The 23,198-nt window shown below is 32.5% G+C and overlaps 1 protein-coding gene across 2 annotated transcripts in view; it reads left to right on the top strand.

The window, feature by feature from the left end:
* Positions 1 to 17,838, top strand: part of TBC1D23 (TBC1 domain family member 23) — a 64,758-nt gene extending 46,920 nt beyond the window's left edge. The window contains exons 13-19 of one of the 2 annotated variants that reach the window (XM_051985186.1): positions 3,021 to 3,130; positions 4,545 to 4,687; positions 6,804 to 6,848; positions 10,122 to 10,210; positions 13,281 to 13,416; positions 14,558 to 14,752; positions 16,146 to 17,838. In XM_051985186.1, coding sequence (XP_051841146.1) covers positions 3,021 to 3,130; positions 4,545 to 4,687; positions 6,804 to 6,848; positions 10,122 to 10,210; positions 13,281 to 13,416; positions 14,558 to 14,752; positions 16,146 to 16,227 — 800 coding nt within the window. In that variant the 3' untranslated portion in view covers positions 16,228 to 17,838. The remainder of the gene's footprint in view (positions 1 to 3,020; positions 3,131 to 4,544; positions 4,688 to 6,803; positions 6,849 to 10,121; positions 10,211 to 13,280; positions 13,417 to 14,557; positions 14,753 to 16,145) is intronic. The other variant, XM_051985187.1, reaches the window with a different exon arrangement.
* Positions 17,839 to 23,198: the final 5,360 nt, after the last annotated feature.

Below are 23,198 nucleotides of genomic sequence, written 5' to 3' on the forward strand. Positions count from 1 at the left end.
TCTTTAAAATCTCTTTGGGATATAAGCCCAGTAGTAACCCTGCTGGGTCAAAGGATACACACAATTTGATAGCTTTTTGAGCTTAGCTCCAAATTGCTCTCCAGAATGGCTGGATGTATTCACAATTCCACCAAAAATGTATCAGTGTCCCAGTTTTCCCACATCCCCTCCAACATTCCGCATTATCTTTCCCTGTCATTCTAGCCAATCTGATAGGTGTGTAGTAGTGTCTTAGAGTTGTCTTAATTTGCATTTCTCTGATTAATAATGACTTGGAGCATCTTTTCATAGAGCTAGTAATAGTTTCAATTTCTTCATCTGAGAATTGTCTGTTCATATCCTTTGACCATTTATCAATTGGAGAATGGTTTGATTTCTTATAAATTAGAGTCAATTCTCTATATATTTTGGAAATGAGGCCTTTATCAGAACTTTTGACTGTAAAAATGTTTTCCCAGTTTATTGCTTCCCTTCTAATCTTGTCTGCCTTAGTTTTGTTTGTACAAAAACTTTTTAATTTGATATAATCAAATTTTTCTATTTTGTGATCAATAATGATCTCTAGTTATTCTTTGGTCATGAATTCCTTCCTCTTCCACAGGTCTGAGAGGTAAACTATCCTATGCTCTTCTAATTTATTTATAATCTCATTCTTTATGTCTAGGTCATGAACCCATTTTGACCTTATCTTGGTGTATACGGTATTAAGTATGGGTCAGTGCCTAGTTTCTGCCATACTAATTTCCAATTTTCCCAGCAATTTTTGTCAAACAGCGAGTTCTCATCCCAAAAGCTGGGGTCTTTGGGTTTGTCAAATACTAGATTATTAAAGTTATTGGCTGTTTTGTCCTTTGAACCTAACCTACTCCACTGATCAACTAGTCTATTTCTTAGCCAATACCAAATGGTTTTGGTAACTGCTACTTTATAATATAATTTTAGATCTGGTACAGCTAGGCCATCTTTATTTGATTTTTTTATTATTATTATTTTCCTTGAAATTCTTGACCTTTTGTTTTTCTATATGAACTTTGTTATTTTTTCTAGGTCATTAAAATAATTTTTTGGGAGTCTGATTAGTATAGCACTAAATAAATAGATTAGGTAGTATTGTCATCTTTATTATATTTGCTCTCCCAATCCAAGAGCATTTAATATTTTTCCAATTGATTAGATATGACTTTATTTGTGTGGAAAGAGTTTTGTAGATTTGCTCATATAGTTTCTGATTTTCCCTTGGCAGATAGATTCCTAAATATTTTATGCTGTCAGTAGTTACTTTAAATGGAATTTCTCTTTGTAACTCTAACTGTTGGATTTTTGTTAGTGATATATAAGAATGCTGATGACTTATGTGGGTTTATTTTGTATACTGCAACTTTGCTAAAGGTGTGGATTATTTCTAATAGCTTTTTAGTAGAATCTCTGGGGTTCTCTAAGTATACCATCATATCATCAGCAAAGAGTGATAATTTGGTTTCCTCATTACCTAATCTAATTCCTTTAATTTCTTTCTCAGTTCTTATTGCCAAAGCTAGCATTTCTAATAAAATATTGAACAGTAATGGTGATAGTGGGCAACCTGGTTTCACTCCTGATCTTATTGGGAATGGTTCCAGTTTATCCCCATTACATATGATGCTTACTGATGGTTTTAAATCCCAATAAACTTTAAATGAAATATGCTATCTGCATCCAAAGAGAGAAATGGAGACTGAATATAAACCAACTCATGCTATGTTCACTTTTTTTTTCTTTTTCTCCTGTTCTTTTTTTTCCTTGTGGTTTTTCTCTTTTGGTCTGATTTTCCCTTCTCAAAATGATTCATAAGGAAATGTGTAAAAAAAAAAAAAAAAAGTACATGTATAAGTTCCCCCAAGTTCCCCCTCCCCTAAAAAAAATTAGTAGTTGGGAAAAAAATAAATGGGCTAGGTAGGTTCATATCTCTAAGCTGGTGACTCAGTTCCCCATATTTAAAAATAATTGACCAGAATTATTGTAAAGGATATAATTAATGTATTTTGAGAATTCCTAAAACTTTAAGATAACATCTATATTGTATGCTACTTTTAAGCAGGAGGGGAAGGATGATGTGAAAAATACAGATCTGTAAACCCTAATTAGTCATAACAACAAATTTGTATGGATCCTAAAGAGCAGAGTATTAGATGGTAGCCATAAATTCCTTATCAAGAATAGATCCTGAAGAAAATGTATAAGGAAGCAAAGAAGAGATGGACAGTTATGAAAACAATCCTGATACATTGAAGTTTATTTTTCTTTCAAGATTGGCTCAGTAGGTTTCCAAAAAATCTGTTATCTTTCTTGGTATTAGCAAGGTTTGTTATTTTCTCTTGCCCAGTGAATAGCATACCTAGAGAATGATCAGTGTAGTTATTATAAGTGTTATAGGCACATTGGTCCTGGATCCAATATTTATTTTCATCATTAATTTGTATATAATTTCTATAATATAATGTATAATGTAATGTAATATGTAAATAGGAGGGATATTCATTAGAACTGTTGTCCTTTATATTCTGAACATTTAAAAATTGATTTTGTGCACAATGGAGCTGAGGTTTTGCAGAATTATTTTTCCTACCAATCATTGCTTTTGCTGAGGATTAATTTCTCTTTTTAAAAAAATGATTTTGAAATTTGTTAAATTGTTATAGAATAGGTTAGCTTGACTTCCTTCTTCAAAGAAAAGCAGCAATAGGTCTTCCATGGAATTCTTGTTATGTTGTAAAATAATTTAATTGCGATAACTTATGGGTAGCTTACAAGAAACAAAAATGGAAAATTCATCAGTTTGGTTAAAACCATTCTTATGAATGTGTGGCACATGAACAGGATGTTAAAGGGAAGAGGAGACTTTTTTAAAATTATGGTCTTTTTACTATGGTCCATACTGTTTTACTATTTTCTTCAGAAAGAGGATCATATGTATATAAGGGACCAATTTTGTGTCATACTTAGAAGTTATGTAATAACTTTTATTTCTATTTTCCCACAAGCACTCCAGCAACACTTAGCAGATATAAACGTGGATGGACCAGAAAATGGATATGGCCACTGGATTGCTAGCACCTCAGGCTCCAGGAGCAGTATTAATTCCTCTATTGATGTAAGTGTCTATATACAGATTGTTTTCCCATACTAGAAAAATGTCCAGAAAAGAGGACCAAGTATTAACAAATTCTTTAAGTAGTTTCATTATGTTCACAGTGCATCAGTCACTTAATATGGTTTAATAGAAGTCTTGATTTTAAACAGATATTCTTAGTTTATTTTAGTCATTATCATCAATAAAAAGAAAGTTTCAGAAGTTTGTCTGACATAAGTGTCTTTTCCTTAAAAATTCATTAGTTCTAAGTCATTATTTTTAGTGTAATTATAGTCTTCTTTAAAGCCTTAAGGTCCTAAGGCAGTAATACATAATTAATTTCACAAAGTAGAACTATAAAGAAGAAACCAGTTAATTCATTTGCCAGTTTTTTTAAAACTATATAGCTATAAGCTATTTGCCCAATTTAGTCTTTATCCATTGTGTAAAGAAATCATTTATTATTCGATTGGTGCCCCTTTATATCAAATCATAACCTTGGTGGATTTATTTATAATGTAATGCTTTAGTTATTGAAGAGTGCTCTTCCGTAACCTATTTTATATAAATAACGTGTTTTTAGTAAATTGCTAGATTAGGAAGAAGAGGCAAACTTGTCTTACATGCTTTGCTGTTTGCTGGCAGCTAGATCGCACAGTGGGTAGAGCGCACTGGCCCTGAAGTTAGGGCTTCAGATCTGGCTTTAGACACTTAATACTTCTTAACTGTGTGACCCTGGACAAGTCACTTAACCCCAATTATCTCAGCAAAAAATAAAAATAAAAAATAAATTCTCAGCCTCTTTTGGGACCTGAGTAATTCTTCTCTTCACTCACCTTTCCAACTCACAATTCTTTTTGGTATCTCTAATTCCCAATTTGAAAAATACTGATTAAAGACTTAATGGAAGACCTTTAATCTTTTGCTCTAACAGCTTCCTAAAAATAAAAGCCTAGTTAAGAAGGGCATAGAAAATTTTTACTAAAGCCATTTCATTTCCAAAGTATTTGCAAACCAGAAAGAAAAAGGACTTGAGTCTGATAAGGGGGTTGTTTGCAGTGGTAATTTGGTTAAGCTTAGGGTTTAAACATAGAAACAGACGTTTTTATTCATCCGTATAATTATTCATTTTCTAAAGTAATACTTAATGAAGTAAGAACAAATATGATAGAAATATGTAAAAGAAAAAAATGAATTAGTCCTGTTAATAGTAATCTCACTATCTTTTCATTCTGTGAGTTAGATAGACCAGAAGTCAATAGGTTTGAAATACTTTTTAGTGAGGAAGAAATAAATTTTTGACAGCATTAGACACTTAGTTATATCCAATTTTCCCTCTTCTACTCTTAAAAAGTTCATATTTACCTATGAATTTGCCTGTTTTTATGTTTTGGGAGACAGTTAATCTTTACTTAGATCAGTTATTGTCTTTCAGGGTGATTCTCCTAATGGTTCAAATGATGGACGAGGAATGAAATCATTGGTAAACAAAATGACTGTTGCTTTAAAGACAAAATCTGTGAATGTCAAGGAAAAAGTTATCAGTTTTATTGAGAATACATCAACTCCTGTAGACAGGTGAGCCTTTCTTTCCCTTTTCTCTTGAATAGAATTTGAAATTAAGAGAGGAGCATGGTGCAAAAGAGTACTAGGTTTGAAGCTCAAATCTCAACTCTGTTTACTACCTCTGTGTCTTGAGTAACATACTTAATCTAGCTCATTTTGCTTATCTGTAAAATGGGGGAGTTGGATTTCATTACTGCTCAACTCTTTCAAATTTTATTTGCGATATAAGACTATAATCTATGATTGGTACATCACTATAACTCTGTCAAAGGAAATATTCCAGAAAAGTTATTTAAGTACATTTTCATTAAGCAATCCTCTTGCAATATATTCTACATATTATATTTCATGGAATTAATTTTGGCTTAAATGTCATCCTTCTTTGGCAGCAAAAAGAATAATTATTCATAGGACACTCACTGTATGATATAGTGGAGAACTGAAAATAACTAGAGAAACTTTATATATTAAAAACTTTGAAAATATGAAAACAATGTGCCTTTTATTTATTAAAATAATAGTAATACCTGCTATAATATGTGCATATCATTACATGTGATGGATACTTTTCCAAAATCATATGGGTGGAAGAAAGACTCTTGGCCTTTGAGGAAATTTGCCTTTTCACTGTATCTAATTAACTAGTTGCTTTCTAAAATCTGAGGTTACCTTAAAACTTTGAACCAGAGGGATTTGTTTTTTTCTATCAGGAAGACTCATCTTTTGGGGTTTAAATGTGGCTTCAGATGTTTACAAGCTTTATGACATTGGGCAAAAAACAAAAAACAAAAACATAATTGTGTTTGCCTCAGTTTCCTCATCTGTAAAATGAGCTGGAGAAGGAATTGGCAAACTACTCCAGTATCTTTGTCAAGAAAACCCCAAATAAAATCTTGAAGAGTCGGACATCACTCAGAAATAACTGAAACAACAAATTGGAAGGTGGGGGAGAGGATGTTGATCTCTTAAAAAATTTAAAAATTGAATTTGTTTAAAAGTACATATGTTAAATTTAACCAACTAGCAACAAAACTTTGTGTCTCTTGGATTTTTTCTTTGTATTTGAAAATTATTTTATTGATGGTCTGTTTTTCCTTCTTTAGCACTATGTTCCTATTTTTTTCCAATCCTTTCTTGTAACAAAACAATTGTTCCAACAAAACAGATGAGCACATTTCCCATTTCTGAGAATGTATGTCAATCTGCATCTCTAGTCTAGCACTTCTCCGTAAAGAAGTGTGTGTGTGAGGGGTAATATTCCATTATCAATCCTTTTGAAGTCTCTATTGTTTCTTACTTTGATTAGAATTCTGAAGTTTGTTAACTTTCTTCATATTGTTGTTATCATGTAAGTTATTCTCCCAATTCTACTTATTTCAGATCAGGATTAGTTTATGCAAGTCTTATTGTGTTTCTATGATTTATCATAGCCATCATTTCTTCTATTATATTCTTCAAAAGATATGCACCTCTTTTGTATATAAAAATGTCTGAAGTGAAAGAACAAAAAAGAGGTTTTGTTTTTAAGTAAACTTTTCTCTTGAAAATATATTATACATACATAATAACTCATTTTAATTTTAATCAAGTGACATAAAAAATCAATGTTAGAAATATGGCATTTCATAGAAATGTATTTTTTCCTGGGGTAAATAGCAATTAAGATTACAGGTTTACTTTTGTTAATAAAACATAAAATATCATGCTTATGTTTTGATGGATTGTATTAAGGTTATTTTATCAGATCTGGCCAAGTAATGGGTCTCACAAAGGTTCTTTTGTTCTTAGGAGTATAATCTTTTGAAAAGATAGTTCACAACTTCTTGATATATTCTTTGGTGTAGATTGAATATAATTACAACTTTCTATATATTAGTTTTAGTCTTGGAATATGGTTTGTCTTTAGAGTATGTTTCTCCTCCCCCTCAGTCCTTCCTACTCTGCACATCCCAATCCCTACCCAATGTCTTGTTTTGCTGTGGTTTTTAGTTGAGAGTATAAAACCCTTTCTTCATAATGAGTTCTTCACATAATGATATGTATTGGAAAATTTGATCACTTCAAACATATATAGATTTTAATTTTTTTATAATTGTTTTGTTCTGTCCTCTGCCTTAATTTACTATAGAATGTCTTTCAATCTTCCTTGGCCAGACAAAACAAGTACAGAGCGGTAAGCCATGAGTAGAAGAGTCCAACTAAACCATGCTTGTCTTTAAGCACGATTCACACTGTTTGTAAGCATTAGTTACACTGACGTAACCTGAGATTCCAGGTGACAGTTTAAATAAACTAAATTTTTCAGTAGCCTCTTTTTCATTCTGCTTTTTGATTATTTGTCTAGTGCTGTTCTTTGGGCTGTATTTTAGCTTGGTGCTTTTCATTTTTTATTTCATGCATGCTTTGGTTTGAGTCTACTTCCTTTTATGCTATCTTTTCTTGAGAACTTAATTTTTCATGATAATTTGCATTGAAGACTTGAGTACATCAATGTGATCATACATGCGATTTTTTTCTTTGAGATAGTAGAGCATGTTGCTTACAGGAAAATGAGAGGGAGAGAGAGAGAGGGAGAGAGAGAGAGAATATGAATGTGATATGTATTTATAGTACCAAGTCATAGTAGAAATAATAAAGCATGATTCTGACCTCTTGAAGGTTTATAGTCTAATATAGAATCTTAAGAGTAGAAAGAGATCTTCTAGGTCATTTGGTCCAACCTAGTGCAAGTAAGAAAAAATAAATGGCTCTTAGGCGATTTGGTTCTGTGGCTGATTGTTTTTTTCCATTTCTATTATATTTACTTTATATAACCTTTTCTAGAAATTTACAGCTTTTTAGATAATAAAGCTTACTACTTAAGTGAATATAAACCAGTTAAAGAGGATTGATTCTTTTGTGGTAATGTACTTTTGGAAGCTAGTCTCCTAAGTTTAAAAGATTACATTTAAAGTTGTTCTGGCATAGTGCCAGTACAAGATAATTCTGAATTTGCTTACCCAAATCTTCTAGAGAAATCACTTTATAAAATTTATTTCTGAAGATATCTCCCCAACATGCAATCACCTTCATTTCTTTTTCTTATTATGAGATGATTGTTTTGGTTAAATTTCATTTAGCTGAGTTTCATTCTTCCCAAATTGTGAACTTAATTTTTCATTCAAATTATGATCCTCCTTGTCCCAATTAATTTTTCCATTAAGTTTTCAAGACCTAACAAACATTATTAATGTAGGGAAAGTATCTCAAATCTGAGAGTTCGAGCAAAATAAAATTTAGATGAAGTAAAAACAGGAGTTGTTTTCTTTCTGTCTTTGATGAAATTAATTAAAAATTCCTTCCCTTCTGATATTCCATTAAAATGTTAGGTTGAAGATTGGGAGTTTTTTTGAGTTAATTTTTCTGTCTTTTGTTTTTTGCTTTGTTTGACTAAATGCGTGCTTTTAAAAAAAAATTGAAAGCTCTTTCTATGGAATTTAAATAATTATTACTGGGATTTTTAAGAATCAAAAATGAATATTGACACATCTTTAAAATTTATCTAATTTACTCTAATTTTTTTCTCTGCAGAATTTTATATTTTGACAGTCCAAATTAAGAATCACTTTTGGATTGTCAGTGTTACTCGTGCTTATTTTTTGATTGTTACTCATGTAACCATTCAATTGGCTTTTTAAAAAATCATAATGGCTTAATCAGAACTTCCTTTTTAAAAAAAAATATGCAAAAAAGGTCTTAAAATATCTTAAGATATAGAATTTTAAGGCTTAGCTTTTGGCAATATATAATTTTCTTCTCTACAAAAAACTGACAAAAGATTAATGAATCATTTTGGACTAAAATGAGTATTTCAAGCCAAAACAGTAGAAGCTTCCCTAGTTTGGAATCAAGGACCTTGGTTCAAATCCTGGCTCTATACTTTATTACTCATGTGACTTGGAGCAAATTACTTAATCTCTCAGTTCCGTAGTTTCCTAATTTGAAAAATGAGGGATTTGTACTAGATGATCTCTAAAAGTCTCTTCTAGCTCTAAGTCTTATGATTCTATATTTAATTTTTATCCCTGAAGCTATGTTGGTTCTATCTCCAAAAATTTACTAGGCAATAGAAAGAATGATTTATTTTAATTTCTAGATCACTTAAGTTCCAACTTTATAAAATATGTTGTTTAACTTGTTTTGTGGTTCACAGGAGCTATTTTAATCTAGTATTTATAATCTGCTTTATTGAACCTGCTATAAACGTAATATAAAATTTCTTTGAAAGGAAAACACACTGAAAAGTTATCACTTCCCCTATCTCCATGTGTGATTTTACTTAATTCCTAAGGTATGGGTAGAGTAGCTGTTGCTTTAACTTTTGCTGATGAGGCTAGTGAATGTAAAACTGGGTCTGTGCTCCTTGGAATGTGATTATAATATACCAAGCTCAGGTTTGGGGAGCATTTGACCTACATTTGGACCAATACTATATCTATTTCCATTTGTCTCCTATTCAACTATATGTTATATATGGTTTAAAATGTCAGCCTAAAATGTCAGAAAAACAAGGGACTAGAACAATGGCTTTTTATTTAGAGCTTCATTTAGAATACTTATTAGAGGATTACTCACACACAATTAAGAAAACTATTTAAAGATCTGACTATTCCAAATTTTTCTATACAAGAACATCTTGTATGTTCTTGATATGATAAACATGATAAAATGTGAAAATCTAAGGTCCACATTTATAGTAAATGATCCTTCTGATATTTATTCTAAAAACATGTTGTAGCTTCTTCAAATGTGTGGACTAATATATAGGTGAAGAAGTGTTTTCATTTTACTTTGATGGTTTACAGACATAATTGATATCAGTAGGTACACACACACACACACACACACACACACAAATCAAAGGGAACTTCGATCCTATAGGATTTATCTAGGTTGTGTACATAACATTTATTTATTTATATCTTCAAAATAATATTTTGGTTTCACAAGAAAAGTGATATTTTGAGGGAGAAACTTAAGTTTTCATAGTAATTTTTTATGTGCATAAAAACATTTTGAGAATTTAAAAAAGTAAACAAAGCCAACTTTTCCTAGCATGCTCCAATTTTTCTGTTAGAAAGAAAAAATGCCCAGTTGATTTTATTGTCCTTTGTCACTTTGGCTTCATTGTCAAGACTTTGGGATTGCATTTAGAATGTTTAACTTGTTTAAATTTCATTCTTACAGCTTTGAGAACATTTAGTCTAGCAAATAAACTTTACTCCACTTTCACTAACATAGTTTGCTTATCTACTTTCAATTTTGACACAGCTTTTCTGAAACTATTGGCTCTTCTTGGGTGCATAAAATTCATATTTGCTTGCATGTTAAAATGGTGCTTGGGGAAAACTTTGCTTGATGATTATCTTAAATGGTTATTTTCTTTTCCAAATTCTGTTAATTGTAGACATGTGAGTAGCAGTGACAGAGTGGGCAAGCCCTATCGTGGTGTGAAGCCTGTATTCAGCATTGGGGATGAAGAAGAATATGACACAGGTACTTCTTCTATTCATCTGTAGAGTACTTTTTGTTTTGGAATTCTTGAGATATCATTAACCACACATGCCACTGAGTACAAGTGATATTCTTTCCTATAAAAATACCAAAATAGGGCATAATGTGTTTGATATGGACATAATATTATTCAGAAGTTGGAAACTTTATTTCTAACCAATATATGGCAGCAAGCATTGATCCTAGGTAATAATATGTGCTCATAACAGTAATTACTCTAAAGAGCCACAAGATGGAAGTGTTGCTTCTTAAAATTCTGTCTGTTTCTTTTCTTTTGTAGCTATCCATCTACAATCTCTTATTCAAGTTCAATTCAGCATACATTAGAGATCCACCTGGTTAGTCAGTAAAGCATGTATTAAGGACCAACTAAGTGTCAGGCACTGGAGATTTAAAAAAAAAAAAAATAAGGGAAGACTGTCATTACATATAAACATATGTAATTTGTGCTGAACACTGTGATAGGAAATAATAAAGGATAATAAAGGAATCAAGGAAATGATAAAGTTCAGATAAAATATGGACCCCATTATCATAGAGCACAGTCTACTCAGGGATATAACATATCCACAAATAATTATCATGCAGTGGGAAACTAGAAATACATAAGAGAGGTGAAAACAAAGAAAATGTACTTATGTATTGAAGGAGATCAGAAAAAGTTTCCTGAAGGATGTAGGATTTGAACTGAACTCTCATTATCCATAGAAATAAGAAGTGTATGTTTGGCAGGTGTTAGAGATAGGTTGGGAGCAAATGAAATTGTCATATAGAGAGAGAGAAAAGAAGAAGGCTAAGGATAGAACCTTGGAAGACAAATCAAGAGATCTAGAAACAATGAATGTTTGGTCACATAGAGACCAAAATGGGGAAGAAAAAAAAAAAAAAGTTATGACTATTAGAGTTTTCCCAGTATGTAATAAACTGTTTTATGAAGGTATATTCTTCATCATCAGTACTCATTGATTTTAGAATAGTTCAAGTACAGGTCATACCATGAGATTCTTTCCAACTGATATTATGTAATTCTTGAGGATATCCAGAATCAGGGCAATTAACAGTGTCAAATGCTTCAGAAAATCAAGGAGAATGAGGACATAGAAAAAGGCTGTTGGATTTATCAATTCCTGACTTTTGAGAATGCACTCTTAGTAAAGTGTTTGCAAATAGAATGCACTTTGTGGGGTTGTTGAGGTAAATAGGTTTTGAGGATATTAAATTTAGACTATTTTTAAAAATGTCTTATTGATCTTTTTTTCTTTTTAGTATCACTGTCCAATTACTTCTTTCCCTACTCCACCCAGAAACCCTCATTTTTGACAGAGAAAAACAGTTCAGTTATGATAGTATATTCAACATTCTGGACCCATTCTACCATTTATCTGCCAAGAGGAGTGAAGTATGTTTCATTAGCCCTCACAAATCAATTGGTCATTCATTCTTCTAAATTTTATTGTCTTTTAATAGTATTTCCATTTTTGTGGTCTTTATGTATATTACTCTTGGTTGTTTCTTTAATTGGTTCATTACAAGTCTTCCTTAATTTCTTTGAATTCTTCATGATCATCATTTCTTATGTATACTAATAATAACATATCACATTTATATATGACAGTTTGTTGAGGGATTTCTCCTCTTCCCTTTCCAGCCCTGCCATTTCCCCATCAATATTCTGCTCCAGTTTAGTGCTACCATAAAAAGTGCTAAGTTGACTATTTTGATATATATGGATTCTTTCTGTCTGTTTATGACTTTTTTGAGGATATATGCCCAGTATATCATACCTTTAGTCACTTTTCTTGTATAATTCCAAATTATTTTCCGTAATAGTGGTACTACATAACTTTACCAAAAGTGAATTAATGTGCTTTCTCCCACCCATCCCCCACACCAAGTGGTACTTACAATTTTTTTTTTAAAGAAGCTTCATTTATAAAGGGGAAGTGAAATATGGAGTGGTAACTAAATAAGATAGAAATAGAGGAGAGAAACATTTTTAGAATTGATGATACTTGGACATGGTTATGAGTAGATTGGAAAGAGCAAGCAGAGAAGACAAGGTCCTTAAGAGTTTATAGAAAGGAATAAATAAGGTCATGAACATGAATAGAGATAGGAGGAATTACTTTAGGTATAGGGATACCTTTCCTTCTAGGATGGAAGGAAGAAAGAGAAGATAAATCATAGAAGCTTTAAGGTGGGGAAATTGAGGGAATTCTTATTAGATGAAAGTGTTAATCTTCATGAAATAGAAAGTGGGGTAAATTTTTTTTTCTTAATGTATTTTGATGTTATCTATTTGTAATTTTAAAATTATTTCTCAAAAAAAAAAAGTTGTTGTTTTTTTTTTTTTAACTTCCCCTAAGGAATTATATATGGCTTTTGGTGGAGGGAAAAAATCTTCCTCTTCCTTCAGCTTAGAAATATATTTGTGGTTGAATAGGCTCATCCATATCTTTACAATTTTGTTATATTTATCAAGTTAATTTATTTCATACTATTTTTGAAAATTATATGGGTGACAACTTTACATGTAAATTCCTCAAGTTTTTTAGTTTACTGGAAAGTTTGTTAGTCTTATAAATTTTTTTACTCAATTTTCTTTGGAAAATGTCATGTTTAATATATTGCATTAATTACTTTAAAAAATATTACGAGGTTATTTTTCAGTCTGGTCTAATCAAAATACTTTTGAGATTTTGTCTTGACTAGTAAGTCTTTTGTGACATATGAAAAGTTAAGATATAACAAAAATGTGTTTTATAGCAATTTATTTCTATTAATTCATTTGATCCTCAGAATAGCATTTGAGCATTGGACTAAATGTGATATCATCCCTCCTTTACAGAAACTGATCAGTATCAGTAAACTGATGCTCAGAAAAACCAAGTGACTTTTCCCAAGGTTATATAGCTTGTAAATGGCAGTGTGGAATTGAACCCAGTTTTCTTTTGACTCTATAAACTTGGTGCTTTTTCTACTATATCATGCTGCCTATCTATGTGAGAGGTGATCTTATTTTCATTTAGATAATAATTTTAATTCTTTATAGATGAAATTGATAGTTCCTCAATGTCAGATGATGATCGAAAAGAAGTTGTGAATATTCAAACTTGGATAAACAAGCCAGACATCAAGCATCATTTTCCTTGCAATGAAGTAAAAGAAAATGGACACATGTTTCCTAGGTACTGATTTAAGACATTTTCTTGCTCTGATATAAAATAAAATTTGTAGTATGAGAATATTACATATTTAAAATTATCTAGAGAGGGCTAAATATAGATATAAATCCATGATAGTTTTATCATATACATTCAATCTGCCATAATAACTTTTATCAATTTTTGCAATGAATGATATTTTTTAAAATTAAAAACTCTTGAATATGGTAGTTTGTAAATGTATCAAAAATTGAACCAGAGGGAGGTACTGTTGCTTCCTAGTCATTAATGATTTAGGGACCTAAATAAGTTGCATTTCTTCCGGTCATAAAAGGAAACTTAATATTCTGTGGTCCTCACTGATCTCAGTACTGTGCCGGAATATGTTTAATGATAGTCTTCCATTGATACTGCCATGGTGAGATCCTATTTCCTTGAGTCAGAAATCAAGTTTGATATAAAGTATAATATAGCAGAATGTTATATCTTTACCTGAAACAGTGTTTAATTTGTTCACTAGTTTTCATTTAGCAAATATTGTCACTTTTAGAGCTTCAATGTTTGAAAGGTTTTTAAAAAACAGACCATGTAATGTATGTTTGTGGATAAATACTTTTTATTTACATTTTTTAAGAATATAGAGTTTCATTTAGGCATTATTCTGATATATTTGTTAGAATTGGGTCAATTTTGTTACATCATTTACCAGTAGTATGTGATCACTAATTTAAAAAATCAAGGGGGCAGGAATGAAAAGTCTCTTATTATAAAATAGTTTTTGTTCAAAAATCATTTTATCCCATGATTCTAGCTAATGAAGAACTAATCTCACCTAGATCTAAGCAGTACATATATATATTTTTAATTAAAGCTTTTTATTTACAAAACATATGCATGGGTAAATTTTTCAACATTGACTGTTCCAAAACCTTGTGTTCCAAATTTTCCCCTCTTTCCCCCTATCCCCTCTCCTAGATGGCAGGAAATCCAATACATGTTAAATATGTTAAAATATATGTTAAATTCAGTGAATACCCACATTTATACAGTTATTTTGCTGCAGAAGAAAAATCTAACCAGTTATTAACAAAAGGGATGTTTTGGTAGCATCTGCTTTGGTTTATTTTGTTCTAATTTTTTCTAATAATAATTTTTTCCTTTCAAGTCATCTTTTGGTTACTGCAACACACATGTACTGTTTAAGAGAAATTGCTTCACGAAAAGGACTGGCTTATATACAGTCTCGACAGGCACTAAATTCTGTAGTTAAAATCACATCCAAGAAGAAACACCCTGAGCTAATTACCTTTAAATATGGAAACAGCAGTACTTCAGGAATAGAAATTTTGGCAGTTGAAAGGTAAGGAGACATAATTATTACACATATTATTATACTAAAGTGGTACAAGAAGTTATTTAAATAATCAGTATGTGTTTTCACATCTTTCTATTTATTTCTCTTCTACCAGTAACTACTACTGCCACAAATGTGATTTAGCGACTAATCCATGATAAAGAGTTGGACTATGTCTACTTTGGCATGTTCTTTTTGTGGAATTTAGGATTCCTTATACTTCTTATGAACCAAAGAACTTAATATGCTCATTAGCTATTTGAGATTAATAATTAAAATCATTGTCTGGAGAGTTTATATTTTAATTTTTTTTTTTTTTTGCTGAGGCATTTGGGGCTAAGTGACTTGCCCAGGGTCACACAGCTAGGAAGTGTTTAAGTGTCTGAGACAGATTTGAACTCAGGTTCTCCTGACTTCAGGGCTGGTGCTCTTATCCACTGCACCATCTAGCTGCCCCTATTTTAAATTAAAGAACAGCTTAAAGCAGAGTTCATTGAACATTCATTCAGGTTTTTCTCAACCACCTGAAACATTATACAAATATAGGTTTGATTGCATGCAATAATTTTTATCATGCTGTGTGTAGCATCTGATAATTACTTCATTTGTATTTCTTGTTTAAGAAAAAATGTAGTATAGTGATGATTGTGTTCTTTTACATCCTGTCACAACCCTGATGCAATCCCCTTTCACCTCCAGAAGAACTCTATAGATCACCTCTTGGAGCTATGAGAGGCTTGTTTTATCTTGGACCTCTGAAGTCAAGATTGGTCACTGCATTGATATGAGTTCTGACATAGTTGTCTTTTACATTATATGGTCATTATGAAAATTGTTTTCTAGGTTCTACTTTGCATTAATTCATGAAAATTTCATTAATTCCTCTGAGTTTTTAATGGCACAATACTATCCCATTATATTTCTATACCATGATTTGTTCAGCTATTGCCCAATCATTGGGTACCCATCTTGCTTCTAATTCTTTGCAGCCACAAAAATGGTTTCTGTGAATATTTCTATACATAAGTCTTTTCTTTGATTTTGATCTCCTAAGGATATATTCTCACAAGTGGCTGACATCAAATGCTTTAAAGTCCTACCCAGTTGAAGTGCTGTTGTGCATATAATACAAACTTTTCACAGTGGAACTCACAGGAACATTAGACTGTCTTATTGTGACCTAGAACTTGTTTTGAGATTGGGAAAATAACTGTACTTTCTAGATTAGCTCACTAGGATTGTCTCAGTCTTATAGTGAACTTAAAATGAGACAGTGGTGCTGACTTGAACACTAATTCTAATTGAACTTTTTTTGGCTTCTTATTAGGTATGTTATGAAGAATAAGTATCATTATTATTATTAAAGCATTATATTAACATTTAGTTTTTGTTCTTGTAGGTATTTGATCCCAAATGCAGGGGATGCTACCAAAGCCATAAAACAGCAGATCATGAAGGTTCTGGATGCCTTGGAAAGCTAATAGCAAAAGACCAGGAGAGGTGTGGACACACTTTCCTAACTGAATACTAAGACATTTTATTTACTCCTGAGAGTGCCTGAGTAGCAGGCTTAAGATAGGGTAAATTATTGTAATCAATTTCAGGACAGTTTTTAAATTTTTAAATTTTCTTTTGCATTTTTGGTTTTGTACAAGTCATTTATTATCAAGGTCATTTACTAAGTGGCTTTAGAGTAGCTGATCTTGCACCTTTGTGGAGTAAGGACACAAGATGCAATTCAGTTTTGAGCAACCCATTTTAAGGGAATATTCTGCACTTTTCAGGTAACAGTATAGACACATGTAAGAGTGTGTGTGTGCGTGTGTGTATAATTGCAGTGTCTTCAATGACCTTGAACACTATTCATAGAAATCATTTAGAAAACCTAATGTTTATACATTTGGTTTTACCCACAAATATTATCACAGACTAAAAATCTTACAGAGTGGTAAATGTTTTGCTTACTACTCTTGTTCTTCTTTAAAAAAGACTGGAATTCAACCAATGAGGTAGATATGGAGATTTGAGCTGATTGAATAATGCAATCCTACTGTGAAGTATAAAAGCATATTTTCTAAATCACACCCGTTTACCTATGCACAATTGGGGGAAATAATTTGAACACTTAATGAATGCTTTAAAAATACTAAACCCAGTACTAATAGTTATCACAGGATAGCTAAGACTAACTTCTAGTTTTAATGAGTAAAATGGAATGCGTAAAAGCATTATAATAAGTGTATAAGTGTATTAAATTTGAAATTCAAATTGAAAGGATAAAACTGGAGCAATGAAAATAGTCTCCATCACAAGTGAATTATTTGGTTTTGTATGTTTCAAAACCTGTTGGTATGAGTGTGCATTGTTTTACACTCATTTGAGATTGTGTTCTGTGATGAGACTAAATAAAAACTACTAATCAGAGCACTGCGCTATATAGCTGCAATGCCTTATCATCACGTCCGGCTTCTTAATGCAATTTTCCTTTAGTACTTTGTTTTTCAAAGTTCAACCATTTTGAAAAAATTTTTCTTCCTCCTTGATGCAGTGAAACATAAGTGATCTGGTTTATTTTACTGCTTTCTTAGTTGATCTTTTTTGATCCATTTTGAACACATTTAGTGGGGAGCTCTAGAATGTGTTTAGAGCTATGGAATGACTTTCTGAAATCCTTTTTTTCCCTCATAAGTAATGTCCATAGACTTTCAGATCATAAAATATAAAACTAATGCTTTGTGAGGTGAGAAAAGAATCTAATAATCAACTATTTTTAAGTTATTTTAATGGGAATCAAGTGGTTATGAGGCACCTTAATTCAGGAAATAATTTGCTTTACTATCTAAAACCAACTGAATTGAACTGTTGAAGACATCTGCATGAAATTGCACCTGGGGCACGCTTGGTATTTATAATCCTGCCCTATGACTGTTGTATTACATTTCCTTTTTCCTGGTCCCTTACAGAACTTTCCCAAAGTCTTTGACTTTTGCCTAATTCAGCCATGGAATTTTTTCCATAATATTAATGTAAAAATGTTTGTGTTACTGTTTTTAAATTACAACTGTAAATAAACCAGTACAATTTGATCATAACTTGTTCTCCAGAAGACATTATACCTTTTTCTTTGTTTTACAGTTGCTATATTCTAGATTAATTAAAATTCCTGGGCTTCCTCTAGTAGAAGGAATTTTTAGTTTCTAGATACTGGAAAATTATCAGTTTTTGTTCACATAGAAAAACATAACTTTTGCCAGTTACAGCTGTTGACATAAATTCTAAACTTCCAAGAAAAATTTAACTTGTGCAAAAGAATCTCTACTCCCAAATGAAGAAACATCCCAAACGATGTCTACTCAGGGACCCCAAGATTTATATATTAGCAGACAACATGCCTTAAGTTCTAATTTGTTACTACATTTTACAGAAGAGTAAAATGGAGGAGGAGGTTTAAATGACTTGCTCATAGTTACAGAGCTAATAAGTATTTAAAGTGGAATTTGAACCCAGGACTTCCTGATTTTCCCAGTCCAGTGAGCTTTATTGACCATACCAGGTTAAAAGAGCTGCATTGGTGCATAAAGTGGTTTTGGGGGAAAGTATTTTAGATTCTCCATAATAATTCCAAAACAAAATAACAGATAAAGAGAAAATCCAGTCTGCTTTGGATTAAGCAAGAATAGATCATTAATAAATTTGGGATATTTGGACGGATATGCTGAAAAGTCAAAAGTCTTTCTAAAATTTTTGTTTCAGTAACATTTATTTTCTTCTTTCCACTTCACCTCCTGCTGGGGAAAAATAAAACAAAACTCTTGTAACAAATATATGTAGATTTTACAAACATTTAAGTCGTAGTATCTTTTACTGAGTCAAACTGTTATTATTATGTTGAAAACTGAACTTCATCTTTTAAGAAGAGTATTAAGTTCATTTTTAATTTTATTTCTCTTATTAGTACTTCATCTTTTAAGAAAAATATTAGGTTCATTTTTAATTTTATTTCTCCTGTTAGTAGGAAAAAATAAAATGCATTTAAAAGACAAAAAACAAAAATAAGACCAAATATATGCACAGTCAAGCAAAACAAATTCCCATATTGGCCATATCTTATCTTGCATCTTGAGTCTGTCATCTATATCCAAGGTGAGAGGTATGTTTCATTGGTCTTCTGGAATCATAGTTATTTATCTAAATTTTTTTTTTTTTGTTAATGAATAGGTCTAGTTCTGTTAATCTCTTTCTGTAGCTGCATCTGCATCACATAAGTTTTCCCCGGTTTCTCTGAAACAATGCCTTTTGCAATTTCTTAAAACAGCTTTCCATTATATTCATCTCCTACAATTTATTTAGTCATTCTTCAGTTTGGGTATCCTCCCTTAGTTTTCAGTCCTTTACCACTACAAAATAGCTACTATAAATATTTTTATACATACAAGTTCTCACATACACGTACACAATACACACACGTTTGTAGCACTAGTCCTTTATACACATTATTAATGTGCATGTGTATGTATGTATGTATACTTATATGTAGCATATTCACACATTGATAATATATACATACATATATATAAACTAATAATGTGTATAAAGGAATGCTTTACCAACCCTATCATAAATAAAAGCATGTGTTTCGAGTAGTTTTCTCCATAACTGATAATTATTGGTTTGCATTGTTGTTGAATCCATTCTCTTGCCAGATGCCTTTTAAACTAGTGGCATGTGTTCCATGGAGTTCCAGAAATCTGGGTTTAGTAGGATTACACTTTGGTATAATAGAACAAAAGTAAACCATTTCGAAGGAATTTTGATTTCTTAACAGATAAATGTCCTATTCAACTTAAAAAATTCCTATATGCCATAGGGAGAGGAGGAGCAGGGAGGAAGATAAAGAAAGTATTTAATGCTACTTTCTTCTAATTCCTGACTTCTAACCCTGGAGAAAGAAAAAATGCTCTCATTTTATAGTAAGATAAAGAAACAGAGTTCTTTTGAATAATATTTCACTTGAACTGAAGGAAATTAAATTATTCACTCAAGTTATTTCTAGAAAAAATTAGTTAAGCAAAATTATTAATGTCTAATGTTAATAAGAATTGTTAAGTTATTTTTTGAAGTTAGTTTACAATATACATCAAGGAAGAAACTATAATGGGATTTTCTATTTGAGAGTTCTATCATCATCCAGGCTTGCCATATTTTAGACTGAACCTCCCCCCAAATTAGATTTCTGCAAAGCCTATTCTAAGATAGGTATTTAATGCTTGATTGTTTTCCTCTTCAGCATCTTGTTAAATCTATCATTCTCTCAGACATTCAAGCTTTAAATATTGACATCCTTTCTTGAATAGTTTTTTGCAAATTTAATTAATCACCATGTATTACTGATTTCTTCTTCCTAATTCCCTCTGCCTCAAACCTTTTCTCCTCAGTCTTGGACTGCTCCAATGTCTTTATTTGTTTTAATCTGGCTCACTTCAGTCTACCTACATCACAGAGGGAGATTAATTAAAATGTTTTAATCCTATTATTCTCTTACTTAAAAATCTTCACTCAGTCCACTTAGTACTCAAAGTCTTCCAAAATCTAGCTTCAGTATGGCTTTTCAATCTTATTTCTCAGTTTTTCTGTGTAAATTCTGTATCAGTCAGATAGGTAAGTCCAGTTTCCTGAACTTAATTTAAACATTTAAGTGCCTTCTGTGTGCTATGCATTGTGGGAGATTGCATTCTTGGGGGGAAGAGGAGAGGATACATATATCATATGTGAAGTTGGTATGGCCTTCCTTTGAAAGCTAAGGAAATTCAATCAAGATAGTGGTTTTCAGTACAATTAGTAATTAACTTAAACTAGAATGTAGACCTTCTGGCTCCTAATCTAACACACTTTTGGAATTTAGAAAACCTAGCTATATTTATTTTTCAACTGCTTACTTTCCTGGGCTTCATTATTTCAAGAAACTCTTCCTTCTGTATGATGAAGTTAACTTGGAAACACGCCTCTTCAACACCCTCTGCCTTTGTGGGCCTTATCTCCCTCAGAATGGAAGGAGTGAAGGATGGACATTGGAAAGGCCCTTCCAGATTCTCCATTATTTAAGGATCATTTCCCATCTGGATACTGTTTTGGACTTTATGATCTCCAGAAACTTACCATTCTGCAAGATGAAATCAACTCAGAAACATATCCTTAATTCATTTCCCAGCTTCATGATTCCAACCATGCCTCTTGCTGGGTAATCTCTCCTTTCTCCTTTCAGCTTGTTTTTATGTATTGGCTCCCCCATTAGACTGTGAGGTCTTTGAAGGCAAGGACTACCTTGTGTTTTTGTGTACTCCATGCTTAGCGCAGCCTAGAGATTAGTAGGTATTTAATAAATGTTTATGGACTCTGACTGACCTAGATAAGTAGAATAGGGAATGATGGGGGTAAAAGAGAGCCTCAGGAAAAAGGACTCTTAAAACATGGAAGTCAGATTTGAGACTTCTGTCAGATACCAGTGAAACTGCAGAGTAGGCCCCAACCTTGGGAAAGGTTTAACAAAGTAAAAAGACAGTACAGTATTGAAAATGTTAATTAATGTTGTCATTATGTATCCATTTATATTTGAGTTTGACACCACTCCTTTAGAAGATCAGAGAAACCTTCACAGAGGAGATTGGCATCTGAGTTATAATGATTCTAAAAATCCAGGATGAGAAACAAGTGCCTTGGAAACAAAGATTGTTTTCAGTGACTGGAGAAGCCATGTTTTACGTGGGGAGTAGCTTGGCTAGAACATAAAATTCCTGAAGGGAAATAACATGAATTAAGGAGAAGATATAAGTTGAAGCCTGATTGTAGAGAGTTTTAAATGCCACACCTAATAAGTTTGTATTTTATCCTAGAAACAATAGGAAACCTTTGGTGGCTTTTGAACAGGGCAGTAACACATCTGAGTTTCAGGACAATTATGTTTGCAGTTGGATGAAGTGGAGTGAATGCAAGTAAAAAAACCAAATGTAAAGTTAAATTAAAGTAGTCCAGGGGAATAATGATGAGAATTTTCTGCAACAAAGTTTAACAAAGGAAATGAACAAGAAGACCCTCCTCTGTGCTTGGAGCTTTCTACCTCCTGCTGTATGTGCCCTTAGGGAACCAATTAAGAGGCCCAGCTAACTTCTGCCTGCCCTAACATCACTGCCCTAACATTCTTGGGTGACTTTTACACTCCTGCTGGAACTTTGCTGATTTCCAGCTTCAGGTAAAAAGAGGATCTAGACCTTTTGATTGCTCCTTCCATCTTCTGTGAGTGTTCCCAAGAGGAGCCACCATCCTTTAGACCTCTGGTCTTCCTAATGCTGGACTTATAACTTTAGGGAAGAGGAAGAGGAGTCATCTCTTGCTATTCAGTTTTGACTGCCATCCCCTAATGCTCTATTGCTTACCTGAGGCCTTTGGAAAGAGAAGTAGTAAAAGCAGGACCTGCCACCTAACCATGGGCTGTCCATCTCATTGCCCATTGCCACTTCCAGGTTTTTCCTAAACTTCCGTCACTTGGTAATTTCCCTTCCTTTGAGGTTTATGCAATTGGGGGTGAGATTGCCTAGGATCACACAGCTATTGAGTATTAAGTGTCTCAGACCACATTTGAACTCGGGTCCTCCTGACTCCAAGGTCAGTGCACCATGCACTATGCCACCCAGCTGCCCCGATTCAATTCACATGTACCACTGAATCGAAGTCCTGGTAGCTGCTGTCTGCAAACTTCCATGTCATCCCCCTTCCTTAACAACTTTGATGCCTAGTTCACATTTTTTCTTACTTCCTGCTTTCATACTATGAGACTTCAACATATTTCCTTACTTTCAAATACTCCAACCATGCAAATCCTCAACCTATTAATTTTCTATGACTTATTCCTCCCCATTTCAGCCACACATGAAGATGGTTATTTCTTTGATCTTTTCCTTACCCACAAATGTACCACCTCTGTTAAAGAATTCAGAAATCCTCTTTCCTAACTATATTGCTTTCCATGTCTCCCTCTCAAACCTTTAACTTTTTGTTCATACTGTGACCTCTAAGACCTTAACCTCTCAGTTTTCTCCCCTTAATCACTTGGTGAATCAGTTCAACTCCATACTGGCCTCTTCAGTCACAAGTCTCAGTCTTGGATGACTCCCACCATGTTGCCTTTGCTCCTATACACATGCTAAGGAACTAAGATGGAAACAGTCACACAACCATTCTGACTGGGCCCACTACAATGTTATGGTACACCACTTCAACTGCATTCAGACATCAGGCAATCCTAATACACCATCCTCATCAACTCATTATCTCATTCTTTTGGCCTGGTTTTTCTAAATCTTTTCATCCCTTCTCAAACATCCCATGGCTCCCCCTTCCCCAAACTCCCTCATCTGAGAACCTTGCTTCATATTTTGCAGAATGGAGGACATTCAAC

The sequence above is a fragment of the Antechinus flavipes genome, chromosome 3, assembly GCF_016432865.1.
Source record: "Antechinus flavipes isolate AdamAnt ecotype Samford, QLD, Australia chromosome 3, AdamAnt_v2, whole genome shotgun sequence".
In the NCBI taxonomy this organism is placed as follows: domain Eukaryota; kingdom Metazoa; phylum Chordata; class Mammalia; order Dasyuromorphia; family Dasyuridae; genus Antechinus; species Antechinus flavipes.